The 26,581-nt window shown below is 39.0% G+C and overlaps 1 protein-coding gene across 2 annotated transcripts in view; it reads right to left on the reverse strand.

Moving 5' to 3' along the window:
* The window catches only part of LOC145999911 (pro-neuropeptide Y-like), a 64,431-nt gene that overhangs the window by 11,833 nt on the left and 26,017 nt on the right, over positions 1-26,581 (reverse strand). Inside the window, exon 1 of one of the 2 annotated variants that reach the window (XM_083137192.1) lies at positions 13,343-13,400. The exons of the other annotated variant lie outside the window; for it this stretch is intronic. Within the exon in view, the coding sequence (XP_082993318.1) occupies positions 13,343-13,383 (41 nt within the window). The 5' untranslated portion in view covers positions 13,384-13,400. Of the gene's footprint in view, positions 1-13,342; positions 13,401-26,581 lie in introns of those variants that run through there. 2 annotated transcript variants of the gene reach the window in all.

Here is a 26,581-nt window from a genome sequence, read left to right on the forward strand (position 1 = left end):
AACTTTGAAGTCGATCATGGAAATTGGCCTCCACTTTCTGCAGCATGTCTCTGTCGAGTTCCTACAGCGCACTACACGGTCAGTTTTGGGCTCTGGAAGGGTTTCTGATGGAGTTGTCGGGGATTTTCCACAGCCAGTAGCGACAGTTCTGTTTATTTGCAGAACCATTTAGGTGGAAGTGAGCTTCATCACTCATCAACAACACCATGTCTTCATTCTCCTCATAACGTGTAAGCATTCCAAAACAAAACAAAACTGCTAGTAACGGAACATTTGAATGTCTATCATAAAATGCTATGATCTTCACTATATATTTCTGTAAATATTTTTTTTTCCAGCAAAAAATAATTTTGTAGTGACTTTTTCAAATTCGTCTGGTTCCCGTGCCCCATCCTTTATATAGGGAAATCCATGAATTTCTATTTCTAATAATATTACATTTCCAGACTCTACAAAAACATTTACAGAAAATATTAGAGGGGCCTATTCACACTCTAGGCTTAAAGTCGCCAACACTTTACTGCCCCTATTACTGCTTATAAACCCAAGGTATCTTCACATTGAAGTCGCTAGGTCAACATACAATTTGCACTCTCCGTTGGAAATCGAACTTGTGAGTGACCGTGTGCAACGAATACATAACATAACATAACAAAACATTTTATCATTCCTGCGGCAGATCAGTATAGTTCTATCAAAATGTCTGGAAGAAAAACACCTGCATATTTTGAACGTGAGGTAAACAGTACTATAATCGAATTATATGGCTCGTTGATGTACCTTTAATCAACCAAGCAGTGCATCTAGCCTTGATTCTATTATCCTGGCAACAGGAAACGATTAGCAAGCTCCCTAAGGTAATGAGGTAATAAGGTAATGAAGGCTCCAAGATCATCGTACATGTACACCATTTCCTACATTTATAGGGCGTATTTTAGGTTAAATAGTGTACCGAGATTTCGTTACATGTTTTAATATAAGCATATATTTTGTATATATTTTAATATATTTTTAATGTTTTATCTATTTGACCTCGCTCGATATCAGCGGAGAGTGGGACTACCAGGAGGGTTGTGATAATTTCCCTGAACGTAATGATAACGTCGTCGGCTCGTAATCAAGGGTTTCCGGTCCCGGGTTCGATACCCGGTGGAGGCACAAGAGGTCCCGGTCCCACTTTAAACTGTAGCTCCCGTCTGGATTAGCATTCCTGTGCATAAAGTGGACTTACAACCAAAACTTTAAATAAACAAAGATAAAATTTGGACCGAGAGCCTGTTATACAAATAGGCTACATTTTTTACACATTGTTAAGAGTACTGGACTCTTTCCTCCACGGCCGAACTTTCTGCGTCTGCGTAACTTTGAACCGACTTCCTACTGCACCCTCCATCACCGCTTGTGTTCCAAAAGGTTCCTATTTAGCGCCAATCCTGTATTCACTGTATGAATTGGATATACCTTGAGAAAATGAAATAGTTGTCTGCAACCACTTTACAAAGACGAGTCAGCGTTTTTCTCCGCGCGAAAGCATCTAAAAAATATGCTATTTCCATGTCCAAAGGCAGCTGTTTCACTTTGAGGTCTGATGTTAGAGATGGAGAATAAAAGTCAATGCGGAGAAAAAGAGTCCAACAACAACCAGAACATGGCCTGAACATGGATCATCTACTTTTCAATAGGCTGATACTCCACAGCAACAAGGGCAGGTACCTTGGAGTATGCCTGGACCGAAGCTTATATTTCACCCACAAGTACTAGGAAAACTGTGTGTGTGTGTAGGTGTGTGTGTGTGTGTGTGTGTGTGTGTGTCAATCTTTATTCCTCGCTATTCTTAACATTACATCCCCACCCCTCTTCTCACTCTCACGCATGCTTTATAAAGAGCCTGTGTCAGTCATAATTTATCATCTTTTCGAGTCATTGACGTTAAATTTCTTAAAAAGCAAAGCTGGACCAAAGAATCCAAAGTGCAAATAACTTTAAAACATATCAGGAACAACACATTCTTTACTGAGGCAACTTACACCGTTTCTCCATTCCAGTTATATTATGGCCGTACCACGTAGACATCTTGGGCAGAAGTGCTGGAAACCCGTGAAGTTAATATCAAAACAAAGAACGAGTGAACGTCTGCATCTTTTTGGGGGAATCGAATTCCATGAAGGCAGAGTCCGGTTGTAAGATGACCCTTCCGTTTCAATTTCTCTCGGATTACGAGGAAAGGTCTGCGCCCTTCCATCTACATATTCTTCCGCTGGGATGTTTTTGCTAAAGAATCCCCAAAGGTAGGTTACACAACTTTGCCATCTACGCTTACGTTCAACGGCTCTCTGGGAGTCGCATTCCACCTCTCACCTCTCACCTTCTTCTCTCAAGACGCGCGGTTCTCTCTGTGTTCAGTTCTATAACCTTGTTTTGTGTACACTCACGAGAAAGAGTCGAATTCGAATTCTCTCTGAAAACAATGCAGAAATGCGAACTTGTGTCTTTGAATCATCTATTGTATCCTTAGATGTATGCAACAAAAACACTCAAGGCTTTGGCATGTTGCATAATCAGTAAGGATATACGTATATTTAAGAACGTTGGAAAAAGCTTTATTTCTCAGTTCATGATCGTTTCAATATTTGTGATGAACTGCAGATAACAAGAGTTAATTGGTTGATTTGGTTAATTATGTTGGTTTACGTCGCTTTTCTGCCACTTTTGGCTAATCGCGACGTTAAGGATGAGTGATGATATGATCAAATTGAAGGACATTCACAAAGAACGCCCATGTCTAGGCCGAGATTCGGACCTGGGATTCCTGACGTCATAGCGAGCTGTACTAACCACTCCACCATGTCGGCAAAAAGAGATAGTTATACGATCAATATATCCATCATGGTTATAGTACTTGCTAATCATTAAACTCTACAGAAAATCCAAGTTTTAGCTCTTCAGATAGCACAGATAGGCTAATCAAGATTGGACCTACAGTTTAAAATGGGGTACTAACCACAAAGAGGGGGGGGGCTTGGAGATGTGAAACAAGGAGAATTATATCTCGTTTTTGTCTCGGTCTCGTTTTGAAATTCGAGATCTATCCGATACGAAATGTCTCGAATTCGAAACTAGACAAAAACGAATAAAAACGAGACGATAAACCAGTTTCTTCGAGACTTGTCGAGGCCTACCTCTGCAAAATCGAGATGAGACCGAGACTTACGTTAGTGTTGGAGATTCTCAGATTCGTTCCGGACTTTGGTTGCGTAATTTGAAAAATTCACCTAAACCAACTTTAGTTCACTATGAGACTTCTTCACACATACCATATTTTTTATAGGAGAGTCAAATATTTTGTTCTTGGTAATTTCAGTCAATACAATAGTGATTATTGTGAGTATATGCTGCGCGGTTGCACAAATATATTTAGGATAGAATTCAGTTTTTCCGAGGGTTCGTAGCGTCAAAACAAGACGTCAAGGACGAGACGTTTATTAACAAAATGCTGTTGTTGTCTCGATATAACTAAATATGTTTCAGTTTGATGTTTAAATATCGATAATATCGATATCGACGTCGGTATCATCTATATTGATATGTGGATGTCGATATTTTGACAATATTGATGGAACGATATTTTAAAGTATCGTCTCGATATTGATATATCGAAATATCGTACATCTTTAAATTCGCAATGTCTTTAAGATTAAGAATATAAAGAAAAGAAAAAAGAAGAATGCAAGAAGGAAAAACTAAGCAGTGAAACATACTGGCCAAAAAGTCACCTAAATAAATGAAAGGCCAATAAAGAAATCAAGCAACACTTTAGTTCGACATCTGAAGTACAGGTGTCCCCAAAACTCGTAAGAAACCCATAAAAAAGAAATCATTTATATCTGGCGTGGTGCTTCTCTGACACTAATGGAATCGGTCCACCCACTCGTGGAGTGACGCACATGAAATTCACCTCTTGAGCAACGGATTCGTGTTATGCTATGTTGTCGCTATGACATAAACGTTTACACTTCTCTCAATTCGTACAAAGCTATCTCCCCTTGGGGTTAAAATATCCTAAGAAACAGAGATTCGAAAATACACAAAAGAGCAGCAAACGACCTGAGAGAGAGAGAGCAACACACTCGAGCTAACATCAAACGTTGAACCTTCTTCCTCTTCTTCAAAGCTCGCGAGAAACTTGGAGCTCGCACCTCGGGCGAATAGCGATTCAAAAGCCGTTGGAACAAGGAAAATAGAGGAAATTGACTCGGAACTTCGGGAAATAAAGCAGTTTTCCAGAAAGATTCGCCTCCCTTTAACTGCACCTCGCAATTGAAAGAACACCCTGGATTTTTCTTCTTGCAACTTTCCGAAGGTAATTAAAAGATATCAGCTACGAGGGGAGCTTAGGAAATAAACCTTTCAACCAACCCTGGAGCTGAATGTACATTTTTTTGTTGTGGAAGAAATCAACCCCGTTTTCCACTCCAGGCACCCTGGAGTATTCTAATAATAGTACAGAAGAATAAGACCATGTCCGCTGAAATGTGGGGGCGTATGCACAAAGGTTGAACTGAAATGGAAGTTGCTTCAAAAATTAAGAAGCATTGGCGGGGAGGGGGAGATAATAGGATGTCTTGAATTATTGAATGAGAGCTTGCAATGGCATTGAACAAATCAATTGAAGTGACGTCACTGTTCTGTTGCAAGTGCCCTTGAAAGTTTTCATTCGTGAAGTCTTGTGTAGTCAAAAACCCTCTACGGATCTGAACTTCTGTAGTTGTGTAAGAGTTAAATATTATCTTAATTAAGTTTCGCTTTCATCTATCTCTTCTTGTTTAACTTCTCTAGTAATTGTATTGTGTAAGTATGGAATCTCTAAACAATGAAAACATTTCTAGCACATACACTTCTTGTGCAACATAAAGCAAAGCAATGTTTTGGACACTTCTTTCCCTGCAACCAAGCTTCTGTCAATACTACCTTCTTCGCTTGTCTACTTGGGTACGTCACACCTTTATGTCCTGGTTATATGTTTCTTCTATGCCATACTTTAAACTCTCCCTATATGCCTATTGCATATTGTTGTTCTATCATATTTCCATTATGAAAATTCTATATAGCTTTAAGTGTCCCCCAAAATAATTTCACTCTATTTGTTGTTTGTTTGTTAGATATAGTAATTATTAATAAGAAAGGATTATGGTGCAGTAATATCTAAGTTCTTTGTGTATTATGTTACGTCTGTATCCTGTATAATGATTAGTACTTAGTAATTGCGTGCTGTTTACCTAATCACATATTTTGTCGCCTTGAGGAATACCGAAAAAATAAATTCATTATCATATATCTATTGTTACTCCTGAATTGCCCTTTCCACAGTGAATATTTATTATCAAGTATTCATGCTCTATTTTGACTTAGCGATTCTAAGTAAATTAATGAGATTCATAATCGTTAGTTTCAAATACTCTTATTTAATTTGATATTTTATCTTTTTACGTCTCCACACTCATAGATTTAAAGGTATAAATGTAGAGCAGTATGAATGTCTCTCCAAAAATTCGAACCTAGGACAATCAGGTGCAAAAGACCGAAGGTGTAGGACGTGAAAGGTCAACGATCCAGAGGAGCAAACATCAATAAGAAATCAAAGTTACTCTCCAAGGATATTGCCACTACGATCATTCAAGAAGCTAAGGTTTCGGAAACCCATTACTAGGTCACGTAGCACCTGATCCTGTTCGGGATGGGAGTCGAAAAAATTTGGTGCAAATCCAGCGAGATTTAGAGCATATCTCTCGCTGATATTTCTCCCTATCTGACAGGTGTTCCCAATCCTTCGTGCTAACATAAATCTCTCTCCGATGGCTGCAATTTTTCTATAGAAATGAATCAGAAAAGAATCGAAAGGAATTGTGTGGGTATCAAGAAAATCCACAATTCGAAACATCTCTCATATCGTGAATATATATATATACATACACACACACACACATATATACAGGGTGTTTCTAAAGGTCGTTTACAACGCTTGGGAGGTGATTCCTCACACGAAAACAAGCAAAAAGTCTAAGTTCCATTTTTACGACTGAGGCTTCGTTTCCGAGATAGGAGCCTCGCAAAAGGTGACAAAGTGAACGTCACACCTAACTGGGACGAATACTATCACAGATAGAGAGGCGGTTCCAAGGGAATCATAAAGGAATCGTATGTGCTCAGTCCGGAAGTCACTATGAAAAGTTCACTGCACGCATGCGCAATGGAGTCCTCAAAGGAATTGGGGATTTCCAGCAAGAACAATACATGGAAAGGGTATGTAACGCAGCAAGAAGGACCGTGACAATGAGAAATGCGTTAAAGACAACACATCCCGACCTCAAACATCAAAACATGAGCACCGAACACAAAATCCGAAAAGTTGAGCACGGTTGCATACCCCAGTTACACGCGAGGAATGAACGAATCATGTCATGTGGCATACGAGAGACACATTACTCCACCAGGAGGAGGGAAAGAAAAACACATTATCAGGTGATTGCGACAACGTGTATTTTTACACGCGACAACTACGTAATATCCCCCCTCCCGACACACACACACAACAAACAACAAATGCTACAATGTCTTATGCACAGACAGTGCGTGTCACTGTACACCAACTGAAGATGTCATTTTCACCACACAAAGGGGGTGGGGAGCAATACCAAAAGTGTTCGCAGGCGATCATTGTGACGTAAAAGAGACCAGTTTTGGAAGCGCTGCACAGGCAAGTCTGGATCTCGTAGTCTACGTTTGACCTTCATGACTGCTGTTCCCGCGAGAGGAGCTCGAAGGGTTGGTTCTCTCCGGCAGTCGTTCCAGTCGTTTGCAGGTGCTGGGATATGATCAGCAGTTCGCTCTAGGTTGTCATACGCATTGAAGAGTACTAGTATGTTGTATTGAAAGAAGTTGACGTGGTGGAGTGGACAAGTCAAGTATCGCAACAATTGGTATGTGGTGTTCGTACGGTGATACGGCCAATTTGTGCAGTGTGCCAGTGTTAAACAAAAACAATACTTTGCAGTTCCAGCTCCCTATTACACAGATGGCTGCGTATACGACCCAGCAGCTAGCAGACATGCATCTCATGTATGGGGAGGCACGTGGTAATAGCCGCGAGGCAAGGCGTCTTTATGGAGAACGCTTTCCACATAGACCTTTACCGTCTCACACCTTCTTTCAGGTAGTGGACAATCGACTGCGTGAAACAGGGTCAGTGTTACCACCGCGGCAAGAAGTTGGAAGACCCCGAAGTGTACGCACACATCAGTTTGCAGAAGATGTGTTAACAGCGGTCGCAGAACATCCTGGAACTAGTACGCGCGTGCTCGCTCGGGCACGAAACACGTCTCATGTGAATGTTTGGCGAGTGTTGTCAGAGGAAGGAATGCACCCTTTTCAACTGCAGAAAGTACAAGAACTGTTACCTCGTGACTTTCGCCCTCGTATGGAGTTTTGCCAATGGTTGTTGCATTCATCTGGACACAAACCCTCACTTCGGGGCAAACGTATTGTGGACAGATGAAGCCATTTTCACCAGGATTGATGTCTTCAATAGTAGAAACAGTCATGTATGGGACTTTGACAACCCACATGCATTTTTTGTGGCCCATCACCAGCACAGGTTTTCAGTGAATGTGTTGTGCGGGATAGTACATGATCATTTAATTGGACCATACATTCTCCCTGTACGCCTGAATGGTCGCACGTATCATGCATTTCTTAGTAACGTTCTGCCTGAACTGTTGGAGACCGTACCTTTGGCACTGCGGCAAGAAATGTGGTACCAACACGATGGTGCACCAGCTCATATCGATTGTAATGTACGACATTTCCTGCATGACGTGTTTCGCAATAGGTTCATTGGTAGGGATGAGCCTGTGCCTTGGTCACCGAGGTCGCCAGATCTCAACCCTCTCGATTTTTTCTTCTGGGGAGAAATGAAAACCCTCGTATACGACACACCTGTCACATCAGCTGAGGACCTCGTTGTCGCATCAACGTCGCCGCCGCGACGGTAGCAGATACATCTGGCTTGTTTGCTCGTACTCGACAATCCTTGAAATGTCGCTGTCATCTCTGCGTAGAAGTGAATGGCAGACATTTTGAAAACCGTCTGTGATTATTGCCCTCGGCAAATCTCAGTGAGAACACTCTTGGTATTGCTCCCCACCCCCTTTGTGTGGTGAAAGTGACATCTTCAGTTGGTGTACAGTGACACGCACTGTCTGTGCGTAAGATATTGTAGCATTTGTTGTTTGTTGTGTGTGTGTGGGGGGGGGGGATATTACGTAGTTGTCGCGTGTAAAAATACACGTTGTCGCAATCACCTGATAATGTGTTTTTCTTTCCCTCCTCCTGGTGGAGTAATGTGTCTCTCGTATGCCACATGACATGATTCGTTCATTCCTCGCGTGTAACTGGGGTATGCAACCGTGCTCAACTTTTCGGATTTTGTGTTCGGTGCTCATGTTTTGATGTTTGAGGTCGGGATGTGTTGTCTTTAACGCATTTCTCATTGTCACGGTCCTTCTTGCTGCGTTACATACCCTTTCCATGTATTGTTCTTGCTGGAAATCCCCAATTCCTTTGAGGACTCCATTGCGCATGCGTGCAGTGAACTTTTCATAGTGACTTCCGAACTGAGCACATACGATTCCTTTATGATTCCCTTGGAACCGCCTCTCTAACTGTTATAGTATTCGTCCAAGTCAGGTGTGACGTTCACTTTGTCACCTTTTGCGAGGCTCCTATCTCGGAAACGAAGCCTCAGTCGTAGAAATGGAACTTAGACTTTTAGCTTGTTTTCGTGTGAGGAATCACCTCCCAAGCGTTGTAAACGACCTTTAGAAACACCCTGTATATATAATGTGTGTGGGAGTGTATGCATGTATGTATGTATCTCCACAGGCACCGTAGGACAGTTAGTTAGCGCACCGGATTTCTAGTAAAATCATAGGCGTGTCGTGGATTCGTTTCTCACCACAGGCAAAAAGGAATTGCCCACTTGAAGACAGGAGGAAAGATGCTCTCTCCAAACGCAGTGTTAGAATAATAAGTGTAAGATGTAGGCAATTGATAAAGTTGAATTAAAATTGCTAATAAAGAATCCTTGTCGCTATCATTCAGAGGTTTGCAATATATCTTTCCGAGCATTGACCACGGGTTCTTCTGAATTTTCACTTATCACGAATTGTTCTTACAATTTGCGCCACATATAAAGTCATTCCCTCCATTTACAAATGTAGAAAGGATATTTAAATTGAATTAACCTGTTGGGGAATTTTTACGTTTAAACCATCGTTTTCTTGTGCAAGGATTTGATTCAAATTTCTGATTTTGCAGTTTCTAGCAGGCAATCTTAATTGAACATTATCCATTGTCTAGTTCTTTTAACTATACTTATTCTAACACTACGTTAAGAGAGAGCACATCATCTCTCGTCTTCAGTTGTGCAATCTCGTTTTTACCTGTGGTGAGTATCGAACCCACGACACCCTGTGACTTTACTGCGCTAACCAACCACTCCACAGCGCACCCTAGAATTCTGTACTATTGGTGCACTTATCCTTCTCTCTATTTTTTTAAGAAAGGGGAAGAGGGGGCTTATGCGGTTCAACTTACACTGAGATAACTTATAGGGTTTTCGACCTGTAAAATTAATATGTAGAACCGTTTTCACCAACATTCAGAAAAGTATTATGTACATCGTTTTCTTTCCATTTTTGACTAATCACGACGATGAGGATTAATGATGATTAGATTGGACAGATGAAGCCCAGTCCAGGACTCGAACCTCAAGTTGTGAGATCATGAATCTACGTCCTCGGTCACTGAGGTGGCATACAATATATTGAACGGTATACTAGTAAGATAGGAAATAATGTATTTTTGTAAGGAAGGTAGGAGAAATTAAGAAGGAGTTTTAGAAAATTAAAGTGAGTGTTGCCAGTAGAATGTTTTGTCAGGAGTTTGCATTCACTGCATGATAATTACACATCTATAAGTGCTATAAGGGATTAGCTTCAACTAATCCGGGCTAATCACCTGGAATCTTGCTCTACAGTACTCTCGTCCAATCTCAAAGCAATTAAATGGCCATGTACACACAGAAAACTAAATGCATCATATAGATTGATGCACCAGAATGCATCGACTGGTGCACCAAAGTGTGTTTTATGGCTTCTTCAAAGAATCAGATTCACATTTCATGCATTTGGGTGCATTTTTGTATGTCGTGAAAGAAACACCAAAACACATCAAGTGAGAATTTCTTTCAGTCGAGATGCACTTCAATGCATCAGTTGATGTTGATGCATTCTGGTGCATCAAAACTCATCAAGGTGCATCAAAACGCACCAACTGATTCATTGAAGTGCATCTCGACTGAAAGAAATCCTAAATTGAATCAAATGATGCACTTTGGTGTTTCTTTCACTACATACAAAAATGCACCCAAATGCATCAAATGTGAATCTGATTCTTTGAAGAAGCCATAAAACACACTTTAGTGCATCAATCTATATGATGCATTTAGTTCTCTGAGTGTACCTATTCATATAAATATAAGCTAAACAACAAGATCTCCAACGATGTGAGTATTTTTGATAGCCGTTGTGTCAGCATTCAGAACCAAAATCATAATAGCGCGTTGTTAAATAAGCACACCGATATATTAGAACTCCCTCCCTCCTCTCCACTCGCCACCCATTGTGGAGCGAACATTGAAATGTCATTATAATGTTTTCAATGGATTTCCTGCGGCTCCTGGGCCTCCCCCATGGCGCAGTGGTAGCGTCATTGCCTTGTAATCAAGGGGTCCCGGGTTCGATACCCGGTGGAGGCACAAGTGGTTCGGATCCCACTTTAAAAACTGTAGGTCTAGTCCCGATTAGCCTTACTGTGCATAAAGTGGACTTAAAACAGCAACTCAATCCTGCGGCTCCGAAGCAACATGTATATAAACGCTGAGGGACGACGGCTCTTGATTATCCCATGGACTCAACCTCGCTGCCATGGCAACGGAGGATTCTCCACTACTGTTGACGATGTGAGCAAGCTTTGCGAGTAACATAAAAATGTCAACAGCCGAATCAAAGGATAATTCCGATCTTGCTGCGTATGCTGTGCTATGGCTTGTTTTGAGTGGCATTTGAAAGGGATCTCGCTGAAAAGTTGGTCCTAGAAGTTTTAAATCCGAAATTACATATTATTCAGAAAAAAAGAGCAGCTCTTTCTTCTTCTTCTTTGGCTTATTGTGTCTACGTCTGCTCCTAGTGGTGTGCTTGCAGTTGTAGCTCATGTAATGTTGGGAAGCGGAACGAAGGAGACTTCTACCTTGTGACTGTGAGTAGTATGTGAACATTGGCGTCGCCAGAAATTTTTGAGGGGGGCAGGCCATTAATTAGGATGTAAGTTGTGAGAAAAATGTTTACAATAATAAAACTTGAATAGTAGAAATAAAAACAATAATAATTAGTATTATCATTGTTAGGGTTATTATTTCTAAATAATGATTATTATAAACTAATAAAAATAAACCAATTGTATTCCAAATTATTATTTTTTAGACTGGGAGACTTTTCTACTCCATCCACACCACATAAGTTAATATCCAGCACAACTGTTCTTCCTTATTTTCTTAGACTTCATACAATAAATGCATGCCTGGTAATTATATTCTGTTCACGTAAAGCTTTAAAAGTTAGGAGGAAATTTTAGTCATAAAGCTTTTATTGTGGAACCTCTCAGCGAAAGTCTATTTTTTAAAAATTTTGAAAACTCTGAAACAATTTATTATTTGGATTAAACAATAAAAATAACAAGCTTTTTGCTATTTTTGTAAATTGAAACTAACGATGTCAATTTCCAGGGAGAATCGTCCCCCGCTCCCTCCCAACGGTCACGTATGTGAAGTGCAGTGTGCTACTAAATAGAGGTCTTTGATACGTAAAAATCTGCTCCAATGTGAACCAGCTTTGACTAATTCTTCTCTAATGACAAATTCGTGTAATGGATTAGTCAGTCAGTACTGGTTAAGGTGGCCTACTTTCTTTACTTAGGAGGAAATTGTAGTTGTTAGAGACTTCTTGGAAGAGAGACTCAAGATACCTACAACTTACACACTATCCTGAAAAAAACTCGCATCGTGCATTGTTGGCATTACCTGCCTTGTCTGCATAAACGAATGCATAGGCATTTTAAGTTCTGCAATGTTATCCTGATTGTTTCATTATGGGTTTAGATATTTTAGGAAGAGACAAAGAATTGGAAAGTAGTGGATAAGAAAACAAGAAGTGAACCTTCGCAGTCTTCATTTGAAGATTCTTCCTACTAAAGGTTCCTGATTCGAATCCCGATCTGTTGTTCCTTTTCTAGGGTTTCTTCATCAAACCATCAGCCTTGTTGTAGCCATCAGCCGGACGAGAATGAAAAGTGGCGTAATATAAGTCAGATACAAAATATGGTACACTTCCATATTTCTCGTGGACATATACCTGCACCCTTAATACGAGTCCGTTCCATCTAATTTATACAGTTTCCAGCTTTGGCACCGTTACGTAAAAGATACTGCAAATAATATGGTCGGGAATAAATTGCCGTTGTAAGGTACTTATTGAAGAACACGCTGAAATTCTCACAACTTGCATCCAATCCTTGAAAACAACCTCACATCGTGCATTGTCTCTTGATTTATACCATTACCTGACATCTCTGCTAACCAATTACAGAAATATTAGGAAACTGTACATTGTACAACCACAAGCAAAAGTTGGTTGGAACTCACAAAGAAACAACCTATGTTTAACGAAAAAATATAATTTAAGTCCAGCCGTGGTCCAGTGGACGAAGAGTCTGATATCCAAGTTGGAGACCCTTGGTGGATACCCAGACACTATTACATACGTATATATTGGTAAACTCAATACGAAAATATCTACATCGGGGTTGTTTTAATTAAATGTTTAGAGGTATATTAGCATACAATTACTTAGAGAGTTTGCGGTGCTTGTTGTTCACCATGGAAACGGACGTTGCTAGGGAACTGAAAGAAAGTTTATTTTCACCCCGAAAACTACTGTAAGTGAATAATGCTAGACTTTTAGAATTTCAAAATATGAACTTCAGAATTTATTACAGAGGAGAGGTAGGAATTCGTGGGGAATGACGGAAAACAATTATTTTTCAATTTAGTGTCGCTAATAAATTCGTTTATACAAAACATCCAACTAACTATCTTGAAACTGATATTACTTACTTAGTTTATTATTAAGAAAATAGACAATATTTGTAACATATTACAGACTATACTCACAGAACATTACGTTGAAAACTTTTCATATAAGCGAACCACATCGGCGAGAGCAGGAGACGCTCGCTTAGCCTTTTTCAAAGGGTGAACATATCCGTTTCATACTCCCTAGCAACGTTTGTTTCCGTCCAGGGGTTACAAATCCGCCATTTTTCCATCATGGCTTTTACAACTTCTACATACAATAATTACATTTGAAATTGACATACCTTCTTTAAATATTTTTTGATTGCAAACGAAATTGGAAAATAGTTAATCTTGATATCTAAAATAACAACAAATCTCCTGCATATGTTCCGATTTTTATGAATCGCACTGATTAATGTAAGCGCAGATGTTGCAATGCTAGATTAAAAATGTATACGGTCATATTCGACTGAGGCGACACATGGTGTCCAAGAAAATAATAACAATTAAAATAACTTGCACTTTTCATCTTTCGGTGCTTAGTTGAGAGTTTTTAGTGCCTTCGAAAACTTTTTTATTATCCTCGAGATAATCACCATCACATATGATTAAATTCCTAGTTACAAAACATGCATCGGACAAGAGTGACATCTATATAAGAAGATTTAGTCCAGAGATAACATAAACAGTCATGTATAACTTACTTAATTAGTACTCAAAACTCGATACATCATGGTTATTTTAATGAAATGTTTTAGACATGTAATACTGTCGTGCTAGCCATACCTGAAATTGAACTTGGAAACAGACGTTGAAAATTATACCTTAATATCATATTTTTCAAGTAGTGACGTCACGTAAAATATGACTCGTATCAACAGTACATACCTTACGGAAAATAAATTTTGTTAGGGGAGTTGACTACGAGAAGAAAACTAAGAGTATGGCTCATGTTGTTTAAAAATTACTCGGTGCACAATAAGAGATTCTAACAATATAGCGTAGAAAATTATGGGCTGAATCTGTCAGGTGAAGATACCATATATTTCCTTAATTTTCTTCTTGAAAAAACAAATGAACATTGATGGATAGTAAGTTAGATATAACTAGATTTACATTCACCGTAAGTTAGGTTTCAAGTTTTGTGCAGTATATATATCTAGTGTATTATCTCAAAAATCGATACTAGGAAACTTAAAGAAGGTTTATTTTCACCCTTGAAACTACTGTGGTAAATGTCTGTTATATCGGAGACACATTTCTAACGCATATTTTCAGTTTCAAATGGTTCGTACTTACCAACTGTGTATTGCGGAACCTATTCCAAGGTGCCATTATGCTTTTTACACGAAAATAACTTCGATTTTTCACATTACGAGTAATTCTTTTGGGTCCTTTCTTCCGTTTCGGAACATAGAATATTTCGCGCACAGCTGTGGATCATCACGCGTCGTGCTTGTGTTTTGTCGATTTGGAATGGGCATGCAGTGTTGCAACTTTCTTAACCGAAAAATACCTACTTTCGTGTTCATTATGTCATCACAAACCATTGATGGATAGCTCCAAAAACCATTCCCGATAGCCCCAAAAACCATTCACGATAGCCCCAAATACCATTGACGGATAGCCCCAAAAACCATTCACGATAGCCCCAAAAACAATTCACGATAGCCCCAAAAAACATTTACGATAGCCCCAAAAACCATTCACGTTAGCCCCACGAACCATTTCCGGCAAGGTTAGGTTAGGTTGGGTTAGGTTAGGTAAGCATAGTTAAAAAAATAAAAATAAAAAAATTCTGGTAAAAAAAAGTATACACATAAAGTTACGTTCAAAACTTTACAATCTGCGAACCACATCGGCGAGCTCACGGAATGACGGAAGACAATTATTTTTAAATTACGTTTAAAAATGTGAAAATGACAAAAGACGTAGGGTAAATACTGCTATTCCAATATAGTGTAGCTATTCAATTCGTTTATATGAAATATCTAACTATTTTGAAACGGACAATATTTACCCAGTTTATTATTATGAAAATAGACAAAAATATGTTGAATACTTGTATAATACTAGAGCACGTCCACACATACTTTCTAAGCTTTTCAAATAACCGAACTTATATACATGTTCCTCTTCATCCAATACAACATGCAGACATTTTCAAAGTCATTAAGATCTATGAAGAACCCCATCTATAACATGATTGTGCACACTACGTGGCCGAAGGTCACGCATGCGAGCGTAGAAGACGTGGCCAAGGGCCACGTCGAAAGTACGCGAGTCCAATATATATAAAGCCCCAATCCCACCACTCACTGACATAAATTTTCTCCATGAAGGAAGCCCCCGAAGGCGAAAAATGCCCGATTACGACCCCCCGTGAAATCGCCCCAAAAGGCCGAGAAAATTAAAAAATCGCTCAATTAGCCCTTCCTTAAGTGTGAAAATGCCCTTTTTTCACGTCCCTAGCAACCGTTTCAAGGGACATTTTTTACAGCACACATTGTTTCATTCAATTCTTAATTGTCGAGATACATTATATTTCTCACAGATCAATAAGAGATGAATCAACTCCTGGTTAGAAAAGGTATTTCAAACGAGGGCGACCTCTACTGCATAAGGAGTTTCAGCCCAGATACAATTATGCATAGGTATATTAGTAAACTCAATGGGAAAATATTTACATCGTCCTTGTTTTAATTAAATGTTTAGAGGTATAATATCAAACAATTATTTAGAGAGTTTGCAGTGCTTATTGTTTACCATGGAAACAGAGGTTGCTAAGGAACTTAAAGAAAGTTTATTATCACCCGGAAAACTACTGTAAGTGAATTATGCTAGACTTTTCGTATTTCAAATTCAAGCGTCAGAATTTAATACAGAGGCAAGGTAGGAATTTGAGGGAAATAAAGGAAAACAATAAATTTCCAATTACGTTTAAAAATGTGAAAATGACAAAAGACGTAAATATTGCATTCCAATTTAGTGTCGTTATTGAATTCGTTTATGCAAGACATCCAGCTAATAATCTTGAAACTGTTATTACTTACTCAGTTTATTATTAAGAAAATAGACAATAATACTTTGAATATTTGTGCCTTATTAGAGTCCATACACACATAAAGTTACTTTCTAAACTTTTCAAATTAGCGAACTTATACACTTGTTCCCCTTCATCCCATCTATAATATGATTACGCCCACAACGTGGCCGAAGGCCACGCCTGCAAGCGTACAAGACGTGGTGAAAGGACAAGTCAAAAGTACGCGAGTCAACTTAATAAGAGTAGAATCTAAACAAAATTCACAGGTCTTCTTAAAATGAAACTTTCACTACATACACACGCACACACACACTTGTAATTTAAAGGCACATACTATATTTAAACATGTATTTACAAATATTGAATAGTGTTAACACTGTTTTTCCAACATTAGAATGAACTCCTACGGTCTTAAGAAAATATATCCTATACTACATTCACAAACCTGCGCTGCAAGAATATGCTCAACAGAAAGCAACATCAGATAATTTAAAGGATTATCTGATGTTAATCGCAATTTAGTTTTTACGTGCGCCATCTTAGAGAGCAGTCTTTCAAACGAACAAATTGTCACAGAATAAACTGATAACATCTTCAGCGCTTTACAAAAATGTATATATGTTGAAGTTGAGTTAATATCAGAATCACTCACCCACCTAAGCCATTTCCCAGGAAATCGATTTTCACTTGCAGACTAGAAGTCAGCCTTCCGCATGTAGTTCAATCTCAAACACACTGACCTGAGCAGAAATAAGCCTGAGATCTCCTCAATTAAGTGTTAACGTAAAAAGCCTGCCCGCTGAATTCATCAGATTTACATTTTCCTGATAGAAGCGTGTATCAAAAGCGTGTGTACCATGAATTCTTCCTCTTCTGATTTGAACTGGACTTAATTTTGCCACGTATCATCTAGTAGGTGAGACACATTTTTTCTTTTGACTATGGAAGAATTTCTACATCCAAGTCATTACGTATTTCAATAGTGTTTGTGAATGTGGTTTCGTAGTATGCGTCATCTTCACGTAGGTTTTGTAGAGTGGCTTTAAGATGTCTCACGTTGTATATTGCCGACAGCTGTTACTCTCTGATGACTGTAAAAGCCTGCTAACTGAATCTGATTCGGAATTAAAATATGAGGCTATATCACTAGACATAACATAAATTGGAATGTTATCTACGAAAGGAATCTATAAAGAAAGAGGTGGGGGAAAAGAGGGAGCCGAGAGATGGAGAAAGAAGAAAAGAGAGAGAGAGAGAAGGATAGAAACGAAGAACGTAAGAAAAAGTAACAGAAAGAGAATTGAGATAGAAAAAGATGGAGAGAAACATGTCTACCGGCAGAGCCAACCTGGAAATACTTCGTGCCATGAGCGTATCCAGCGGAGGACAAGGGAGGACAAGTTTCACCACCCCGAAGCAATGATAAATTTCATTCTATTCTTTGTGCTTTTCTAGGTGGATAGTAAACTGAATGTTATTCCCTTTTCAAATAATCCAAGCCGACGTGCATGCTGAAATAGCGCTACGATGCCAGGCAACTCGGATTCAAATCCTGGCCTGGACTTGGATGTTCTTTGTGAGTATCCCTTAATCAATTTCATCATATCATCACTCATCTTTACCTTCGGAGTGAGCCAAAAGTGGCAGAAAAGCGAAGTAAAATAAGCCAATCAGTTCACAATAAAACATTGTCCTCCCTGGGAAATTGTTTGCACTTACCCTGGAAAAAATGTTGTTTGTCTCCTAGGGGAAAAGCCATTTTCCATCTGGTTAAAAGGCATGCTTTGTCCATGTAGACACCAGCTCACTTCTGCCCGTACCTGTACAGTGCTTCCCGTTTTAAGCGTATTGTCTGCAGTCTTGAGCAGAGCATAAAAGAAATTCAGCGTAACATTCAAGACGCCTTCCCACCTGCTTCTGCTGCGTCGTTCCAGGAGCGATATACACCGCAGCTATTCTCTCTCAGATGAAAAAGAAAAAGACAGCAAAGGCGGTTTATTATCTAATAAAAGAAGCAGGGAGAGAACGCGCCTTAATCCTTCGAGGAACTGTCAAGCAGGAGACCACATCCTTCATAAGTCTCCCTGCAGAGAGTCCTACGGGAAGGAAGAGGCTACTGGAACCAATTTAACAGGAAAGCTGGAGAGAGGAGATCGTAAATCGACTTCGATGGTTGCGGCGTCGTTCTCGCAGGCCCACCTGTTGCTTCTTGCAGGCCACGACTCGTTGCCGGTCAAACGTGCAACGTGCATCGCAATGCATTATGGATGGAGCTGGAGAAGCTGCTTCAATTTTTTTTATTGCAACACACGCAGCAGTGCGTTCTCCGGTTGGGTTCGTTTTGGAAATTCTGGAACCTAACAATGGTCTAATGTATCCTGATGTTTACGTATACTTGAAATCAAGTATTCTAACATACTCCTACACTTCTGAGCTCCCGCCTTCTCCCTAAAAATAAATTCCAAGCTACAACCGTTCTCGGTGGGCGCGGGACGTGAGGTATAAAATATACGGGTCAGTAAAAATTATTGATAATCGAGTTTGGACTACAATTAAAATTTAAACAGTAGATCTAAGTAAAAACAAGTTACATCAAAATTTACCTTATTCAATTCTGCGTTAAGCTATGGTAACCAATTTTTTTTCGTCGTGAGAACAAATAAGTGTCGGTTTTTGATGTTTCCAAAAGACCGCTCTCTTTAAAATTCTATAAATAAAAAAAACTTGTGATTCGATCGTGATGAAATTTAAATACAGTGCAGATAGAAAAGTTTTAAATACAATTCTTAATTTTAAGATGTTTTAAATCGGCCAAAAAAGATTCTTATCAATTTTGTGAAACAAGTTTTTTTCTTAGCAAATACGATCTAGGTGTTGTTTTGAAGCTCTTTGAAGCTTTTTTAAACCCAGTATCATTGTCAATTCACATTGCGAGACTGATTTTATACAGATTTATATTAAACAGAGTAAATATGTGTGTTGAATGTGGCAATACCGCACATGCTGTCGCTACAGCGATGTTCGTTAAACCGTGGAAACTGTGGTCTGTCGCAGAAATGATAGGAGTGAAAGGAAAGGCGAATAGTACAAAAGTGTATGTCATGTGTTCCATTTCTCATTTTAGTTGGCGTAGAGTACGAAAACAGTAAATTTATACATATATATATATATATATATATATATATAGTTCATATGTTTCATTATCTATTCAAAATTCCCTCCTTGCATGTTGTGTGGCGCATCTATCCGCTTGCCTACAACCTCGGACGCACATACAGAGTGTGAAAGAGAGAGAGAGAGACGCTAGTTGATAGCTGAAAGACTGGTACTCGCTTCCGGATGCTCAGTGGAGAAGCCGAAAGTTTGGTGAGGGAGTGAAGAACCGCGAAAACTTCCCGCGGTTTTATTTAGTAATTTATTTCAATTGGCGAAGAGCGAAAAAAATTTAGCTATTGTCAAAATCAGAGTAAGGTAAAGTTTTTGAATTCACCTGTTGGTAACAAATGAACTACACTTAATTTTCTCTCCCTTTCCCTCCACCCCCACCCGCACCCGCACCCCCTCCTTCTCTCTCTCTCTCTCTCTCTGTTTTCTCGCAGTAAAAATAAACCATAGAAGAATGTAATATTATTGTATAACATGTAAATGGCACCACTTAAAATTTCTGATAAAAAAAGTCTCTTACTCATGACTTTGATTTAATTTCATTCTTGTTATTTAGCGTCGCTTTTCTGTCACATTTGGCCAATCGCGACGATGAGGATAAGTGACGATATGATGAAATTGATGAAGCGATGCCCACAAAGTATAAATGACAATTGAGAATTTAATTTCCTGAGGTAAGTGAATATACATACATATTACTGTTTTTGGAACAAGAATAAAGGTAACAAAATTAATATTCGGCATATTTGACTAGAAATCGCTTAATGGCGGTGTGAGCCAAGAAAAGGTGAAAAAGAACTCAAAAAGAACACCCATGCCGAGATCGAAGATAGAACACGAGAACCCTGGAGTTGTAGCTCATCTAACCACTTCACCACGGAGATCGGCACCTCTTACGCCTGACTAAAAAATTATAAACTAAATATTATACTAACAACTACAACGATTAGTAGAAATAACATAGAAAGCCTGAACCAATTCATAAATTCCAGATTAATGTTTTAAGAAAGATCCTTTAAAAAAATAAAAGCGCTGATGGAACCGTTAATTAATGTTATGAACACACTTGAAAATTAAAAAGATCATTATTATAGGGGTCTGCAATGAAGAAAAATAAAAATAAAAAAACTTGTAAAATAAAGTGTTCTTAATATCGAAAGGTAAGGAAGCCGAAAATAGAGAATTAAGAGTGTAAGAGGATTTAAACTAATGAGAGAATGTCTGGATATTTTTGTCGACTCCCACTTCAATCACGCCTACATCTACAGCAGCATTATAGTATTTTTTATCGTTTACGGTCGTTTCACTTCTCGGAAATTATTTCAACAACGAATAGATCGCCAGAACCTTCACCGGATATCGGATCCGGGGCTCATTGATTTTTTGCTTTATCACTCGCTGAAGTACACACATGTAGCCTAAACAGGGCACTCTATAATGATGCACACATCAAACAAGAATGAGAACAAGCATCGTCTGGCTGAAAGATAAGTTGTGCATAAAAGAGGTAATTTTATACTAGTACATTGACCCTGAGGAACTGCTAGAAGCTCTAACGGGAAATTAATTAAGAGGAAGTTATCGCAAATCCTCAGGAAATTTAAACGAAGGTCCTCTTAAAGGATAAAATGTAGATGGTAATTGCTGTTTCTCCATATACTTGAAAACGATGCACTATTTTATCCATTCTTAGGAGTCTTTTCCTTATAGTGTTTTCAAAGATCTATTGCAAATGCTTGCTCTAAAATTGAGTACATCATCATAAATCTGCCACAAACTTGCGATTGGTTTGTTCTGCTGTGTGCGTATCCGAAACTTACTTCCTAGTGAATGATCACTTACCGCCAATTACGTGCAAGCATGTAATACGCTGCTCTCAGTATTTTTTTTAAAAAAAAAAAACGTTTGTATGCATCCACAATAGGATATTAAATGGTTTCGTCTTTAGTTCTTGAGTGCTTCGATATCCAACTTAATTTTGAAAAATTCTGAGCCAATAGAGGATATAATTCTCAACGACTCCCTTCTAAGCACACTACCGTAATAATTGCCATGGACACTGACAGGCATTGGTGGCTATGAATTCTTTCCTAGAATATATTTCTGTAAGGAATAATCTACCAGCTCCCTTTGGTTTTAGGTTGCATATTTATAATGCTTTGATTTGATTGAGTTGGTGTTTTATGTCTACTTTGTGCACAGTAAGGCTAATCGGGGCTGGACCTACAGTTTAAGGTGGGCTCAGAACCACTACGTGCCTCTACCATGTATCGAACCCGGAACCCTTTGATTACAAAAGCGACGACGCTACCACTACGTCATCGGGGAGGCCTGCATATTTACGAAGCAACATTTTGTGTTTGCTTGATTAATTCTTAAAAATCAAAATAGGCGCTTCAGCACTCAAGCTATTTGTCCCCTTCACCTAGGAAGTAGACATAACCTCTGCAAAATCAGAACAAATTCGTCAGAGAGCAAATAATATGCAGGTTAGCTCTGTAACAAGAACAAACTAAATCGCATCAGAAAACTAAAATTCATAAAATACAATGCTGTAGAGTAGCAACGGCAGAAAGATGCTTAAGAGACAGTACAAAACACAATCCCAAAGATTATTATACAAGTTGTAGGCCCATGTCCCAAAGCCTAGTTTGCCTACAAGAATTCATTTTCCAGGGTGCACTGCGTGTAGAGTGTGCAATTTAAAAACTTATGTCAAACAAATAAACACATGGATCTAATCTCGGTGAACTCTGCACTATGTGAGAAGTTTCAAGACGATAAATAACTTTTCAAGAAATCAAATTAGATATTCTTCATTCCGGATTTCTTTTGCAGAAACACACACACGAGCGTTATTTGTCCTCGGCATTGAAACACAGAAATTACGAAACTGCTGACGTAAAAATTCGTCAGCGTAATATAAACGTTATTTCCTCTCCCTATTTTTCTTTTCACATTTCTTAAGAAACATATTCTAGCTTATCCCGGCTTCAACGAAATCAAATTAGTCTCGCAGCACGTTGAATTCCAAGTGCATATTTCTGCACCTGGAGATATAACTGAATTTCTAAATTCTGAAATCGTAAATGAAGGCTTAATAGAGCGCTGCGTACGAGAATGCGAGAAAGCTTGAAGAAAGAAGTCGGTGCCTGTGTTGCAAATTGTCCAGGAGTAGGAGAGAGATGAATCAATTTGTCTGTCATTCTGTTACTAATTAGGAAAGTTGAAATGCCTTCATTTCGTAAGCCTCGTATGGAAAATCAGGAACAGACATGTGTAAATGATAATGTAAGAAATAAAGACATCCAAGCGGTACACACTATGCGAGTTGACAATCAACATCACCTTTAGGGATGGCACCGAGGCAAAACAAGTAGGGCTGAGCCGATACCGATGCCGATGTATCGGTATCGGAATGTATCGGTTGGAATTCATCTACCGATACCTGCCGATACTTTTCCGGCATTTTAGTGGTTTATGAGGTCCACAAAAATGGCGGGTGGCACTTTCGGGGAGTCTAATTATCTTGGAAATTATTGAAAATTCAAACTTTCTTTTTATTTTGCACCAATTTTTGCACGGAAATCTATATTTTGCAATTACATGATACCTATTTTCATATTCTGATGTAATTTTTGAATATTCTGAGGCACATTTCTTGATAAATGGATGCATATCATTGAAGAAGAATATTTACACACCAATATTGGTCAATATTTTGAACCAAGTTTAATTATTGCAATTTTCAAGTATCGGCATTGGTATCATTATCGGTTCAAAGCGGTATCGGCTCACCCCTAAAAACAAGACTCCATTTCGTCCCGAGACATAGAATTCGACAGTGTCGTCTTGTTTTTTAGACTTTGCTAGTCTAGAATGTACGGCATGTAGATATTTTGCCTAAATCAAAGTTACTTTACTTATCCAGGCAAATTATTATTAGTATATACTCTGTCCCGGGAATCTCTGGAGCGAACCAAGTAGTGATTCGAGAGGGCTTGACCAATGAACACGTGCAAGGGAAAAAGATTGCGTGGAGGGGAAAAAGCGACTGCAACTACCAGCCTTTGCAGCAGCGTGTATTGTTTCTGTGCACCCACTCGCCTTCTCCCCTTCTCTACCGTTATGCGCCGCCTTGTTTCCGCGATAGAGTGGCAACCGTCGTTTCGGGACTGGTGACTGGAGCGAGACGGCAACCTTAGAGACCTAAAGATCGACAACGTGGCGCATTTGGAGCAGGAAGAAATACGAAATGGAATTCACCAAATTCTAGTCACTTTTGTCATTGTTGTTATTCATTGCATCAGAGCCTTTGCAAGGTATACACGCTACCAATCTCGTGTGCTTTTCATGTTACCTGTTTGCGAGAAATTTGGTAGCATTCTCAAATCATGAGTTCATCCTACATTATTCATTAAATCTGAATCCAATATACTTTTTCTAATGGGTGTACACACTTCCCTTCTAGCTTCACGCGTTTGCCGTGACATCTGCTGCCACAAATTCGAAATATGCAACTGCCTAAATCGGCTTTCCACATTTGCAGTTGCATGAATCAAAATCTCATTTTTCTAGCCGAGCCAGAAGCTTCAAATCGTTACGCCCTATTGGCGACTAATCGAGAGACTTGGAAAACGCGATTATTCCAGAACAAAAACGGGAAATTGGAGTCCATCCCTCCCTCGCACGTGATTTTCAGCAATGCACAAAAATGAGAAAGAGAGAAACAATCCTGGTGTGTCATAACTTGCTAACAGAGTCGACTTTAGAATGATTTTTTTAAAAAATCGAAAACCAATGAGCGCGTGGGAACAGACGGTACAGACGATAAGCTGAGTGAATGTAGTGCATATGTTTTCATGAGGTGTATTTGCGACAATAACAATTCACTTGTTCATTGTCAAGTAAAATAAATGCTTCAAAAATCGCTGGTTCAATGAGACACGGGTTAATACGAGCGGTTTAGAATCCATCTTATCGACCAGGAATATGAATATATTCTCTCTTGAGATCAGTGGACATTTCAAATATAGCCATTGTGAAGACCGTAGACCAGTGGCGGCGATTACGTTCCAAAACCTGGGGGCAAGGATTCAAAACTCAGGGGGGGGGAGGACAGTTTACTTTCCCTTGGCGGATAAGGTTTAGCATAGTGCAGGAGCAAAAGTTGCAAAACGTGGAGAGGTGGCAATTGGTCCCTCTCGCCTCCCACCTAATCGTCGACACTGTCAAAGACATAATACTGCACAATTTGGTTATCAATAAATAAAGAATGCTTTGTTTACAAATATATACTATCTAAGGTTTGAACTTGAAGTTTCTAAGTAGATGCCGAAACATGTTCCTTTACCAGGAATCTGCCTCAAGTAGACTTACCAACCGCTTGAGAAAATAATGACAACTTTTTCACTCACCTTATTGAATGAAATATATATGACGTATCTAAGACCAGATCAGTGACATTTTTTGTTTCTTTGCCTTTGGTCATGTAATACCACTTTACTTCTTTAGCTTAATAGAGATGGTAAGGATGAAGGATGATTAGATACAAATAGATCAAAACACAAGCACAATAAAACATATAGCTATACATACTATGTAAATGACCCAATCGAAAATATTTAGATACGGAATTGGAACGAGGTTTTAATTCCTGTTATTATTTTGAGTTAAGTAGTATGTTAGTGCTTAAATAGATTCAACGTAAATAAAATACATGGTATTATTTTGCTCTGTTAGAAGCTTTGTGGTTATGGAATAAATTCAATACATAGATTGCTTTCTCATTCTGCTGACCACCTGCCACGTAGTGAAACGTCACTTGACAGGTCCTGGCCCTCACAAGACTGTTATGCGGTGCCACGCCTTTTAATTTGGATTATTGGATAGATTAAAACAACTTAAAGGCATTTGTCTTTGCATACGAACGAATTACATAGTACCTTTGTATGTGGCATATACGAGGTGAAATTGATAAATAGGTCACAAACTGATGTGGGAAAGCTGAAAATAGTAGTGGGCAGTTTCTAAAGGTGTCATTAGGTGGCTGGCAGCGCAATGCAAATTGATCACATTCAGTTAGCAATCGCTAGATAGCAGACGCACGCTTGGGCAGTTTAGTTTTAAAATGGCGACTGTACGTGGAGATGGTACGGGTGGAGGAGACGATTCGAGCTGACAACGGAGTGATGATAGAGAGCATAGAAACTGCAATAGGGTGTTCTCGTGGTTTATCCTACAGCATAATGCACGATGGTTTGAATTTGCGAAAAGTGACGCACGGTGACGGCAGACGTTTCGCGGATGATGAAGATGTTGAACGTGAGGTTCAACCCTGCCTGGGACTGCAGGCCAAAGACTTCTATGTAGCTGGTTTTGGAGGATTGATAAAGCGATGGGACAAATTATCAATGTTGGTGGAGATTATGTTGAAAAAATAAGAACAGTTTTCAAGTCAGTATCTCATTTAGCATTCTTTTAATAAACGTTTGTGACCTACTTACTGACTTACCTATGTATTTAAACATCTATAGGATTACATTTGTAGAATTATTTAATACCTTTTACATTTCTGTAAAAGCAATGTTTACAAATTTACATTATACTTACTCCATTCTTTAATTGAGGACTGAAAGTGGTAAACGTTGTAAGTGCCAAAAGCGAAAGTGTTGGGAAATCGCATCGTTCGGCACATCAGCCCGTAAGAACGTTCACGCTAGTGACCTCTTTACACGCCCTTTGAACTACTTAGAGGACTACCAGCCACATTTCACGTTTACCACATTATATAGCATGGTACATTTCAGAGTTTAACGTGGAAAACGGTGTTTGAATTATTGTGGCACTTACAGCGTTTACCAATTTTAGTCTTCAATTCTTGTGCCACCTGTCTGGATTTTTCTTGAAGTATTTCGAAGTGAATTTTCCTTCTGTTCAATATGTCGAATCCTACCATGTAGCAAGCTGCATTGCAACGTAATATCGCGTCAAGAAATATGTGCTTTCACGTCGTTCTGCCAGAAATAAATTCGAATGAAGGGCCGACACATCAGACCGATGCCCATTCGTCCAGAATAAACGAAAACTGTGTCCGGCAAAATAGAATCGACAGAGGACGAGAC

The sequence above is a fragment of the Lepisma saccharinum genome, chromosome 1, assembly GCF_977018435.1.
Source record: "Lepisma saccharinum chromosome 1, izLepSacc3.1, whole genome shotgun sequence".
NCBI classification, from domain to species: domain Eukaryota; kingdom Metazoa; phylum Arthropoda; class Insecta; order Zygentoma; family Lepismatidae; genus Lepisma; species Lepisma saccharinum.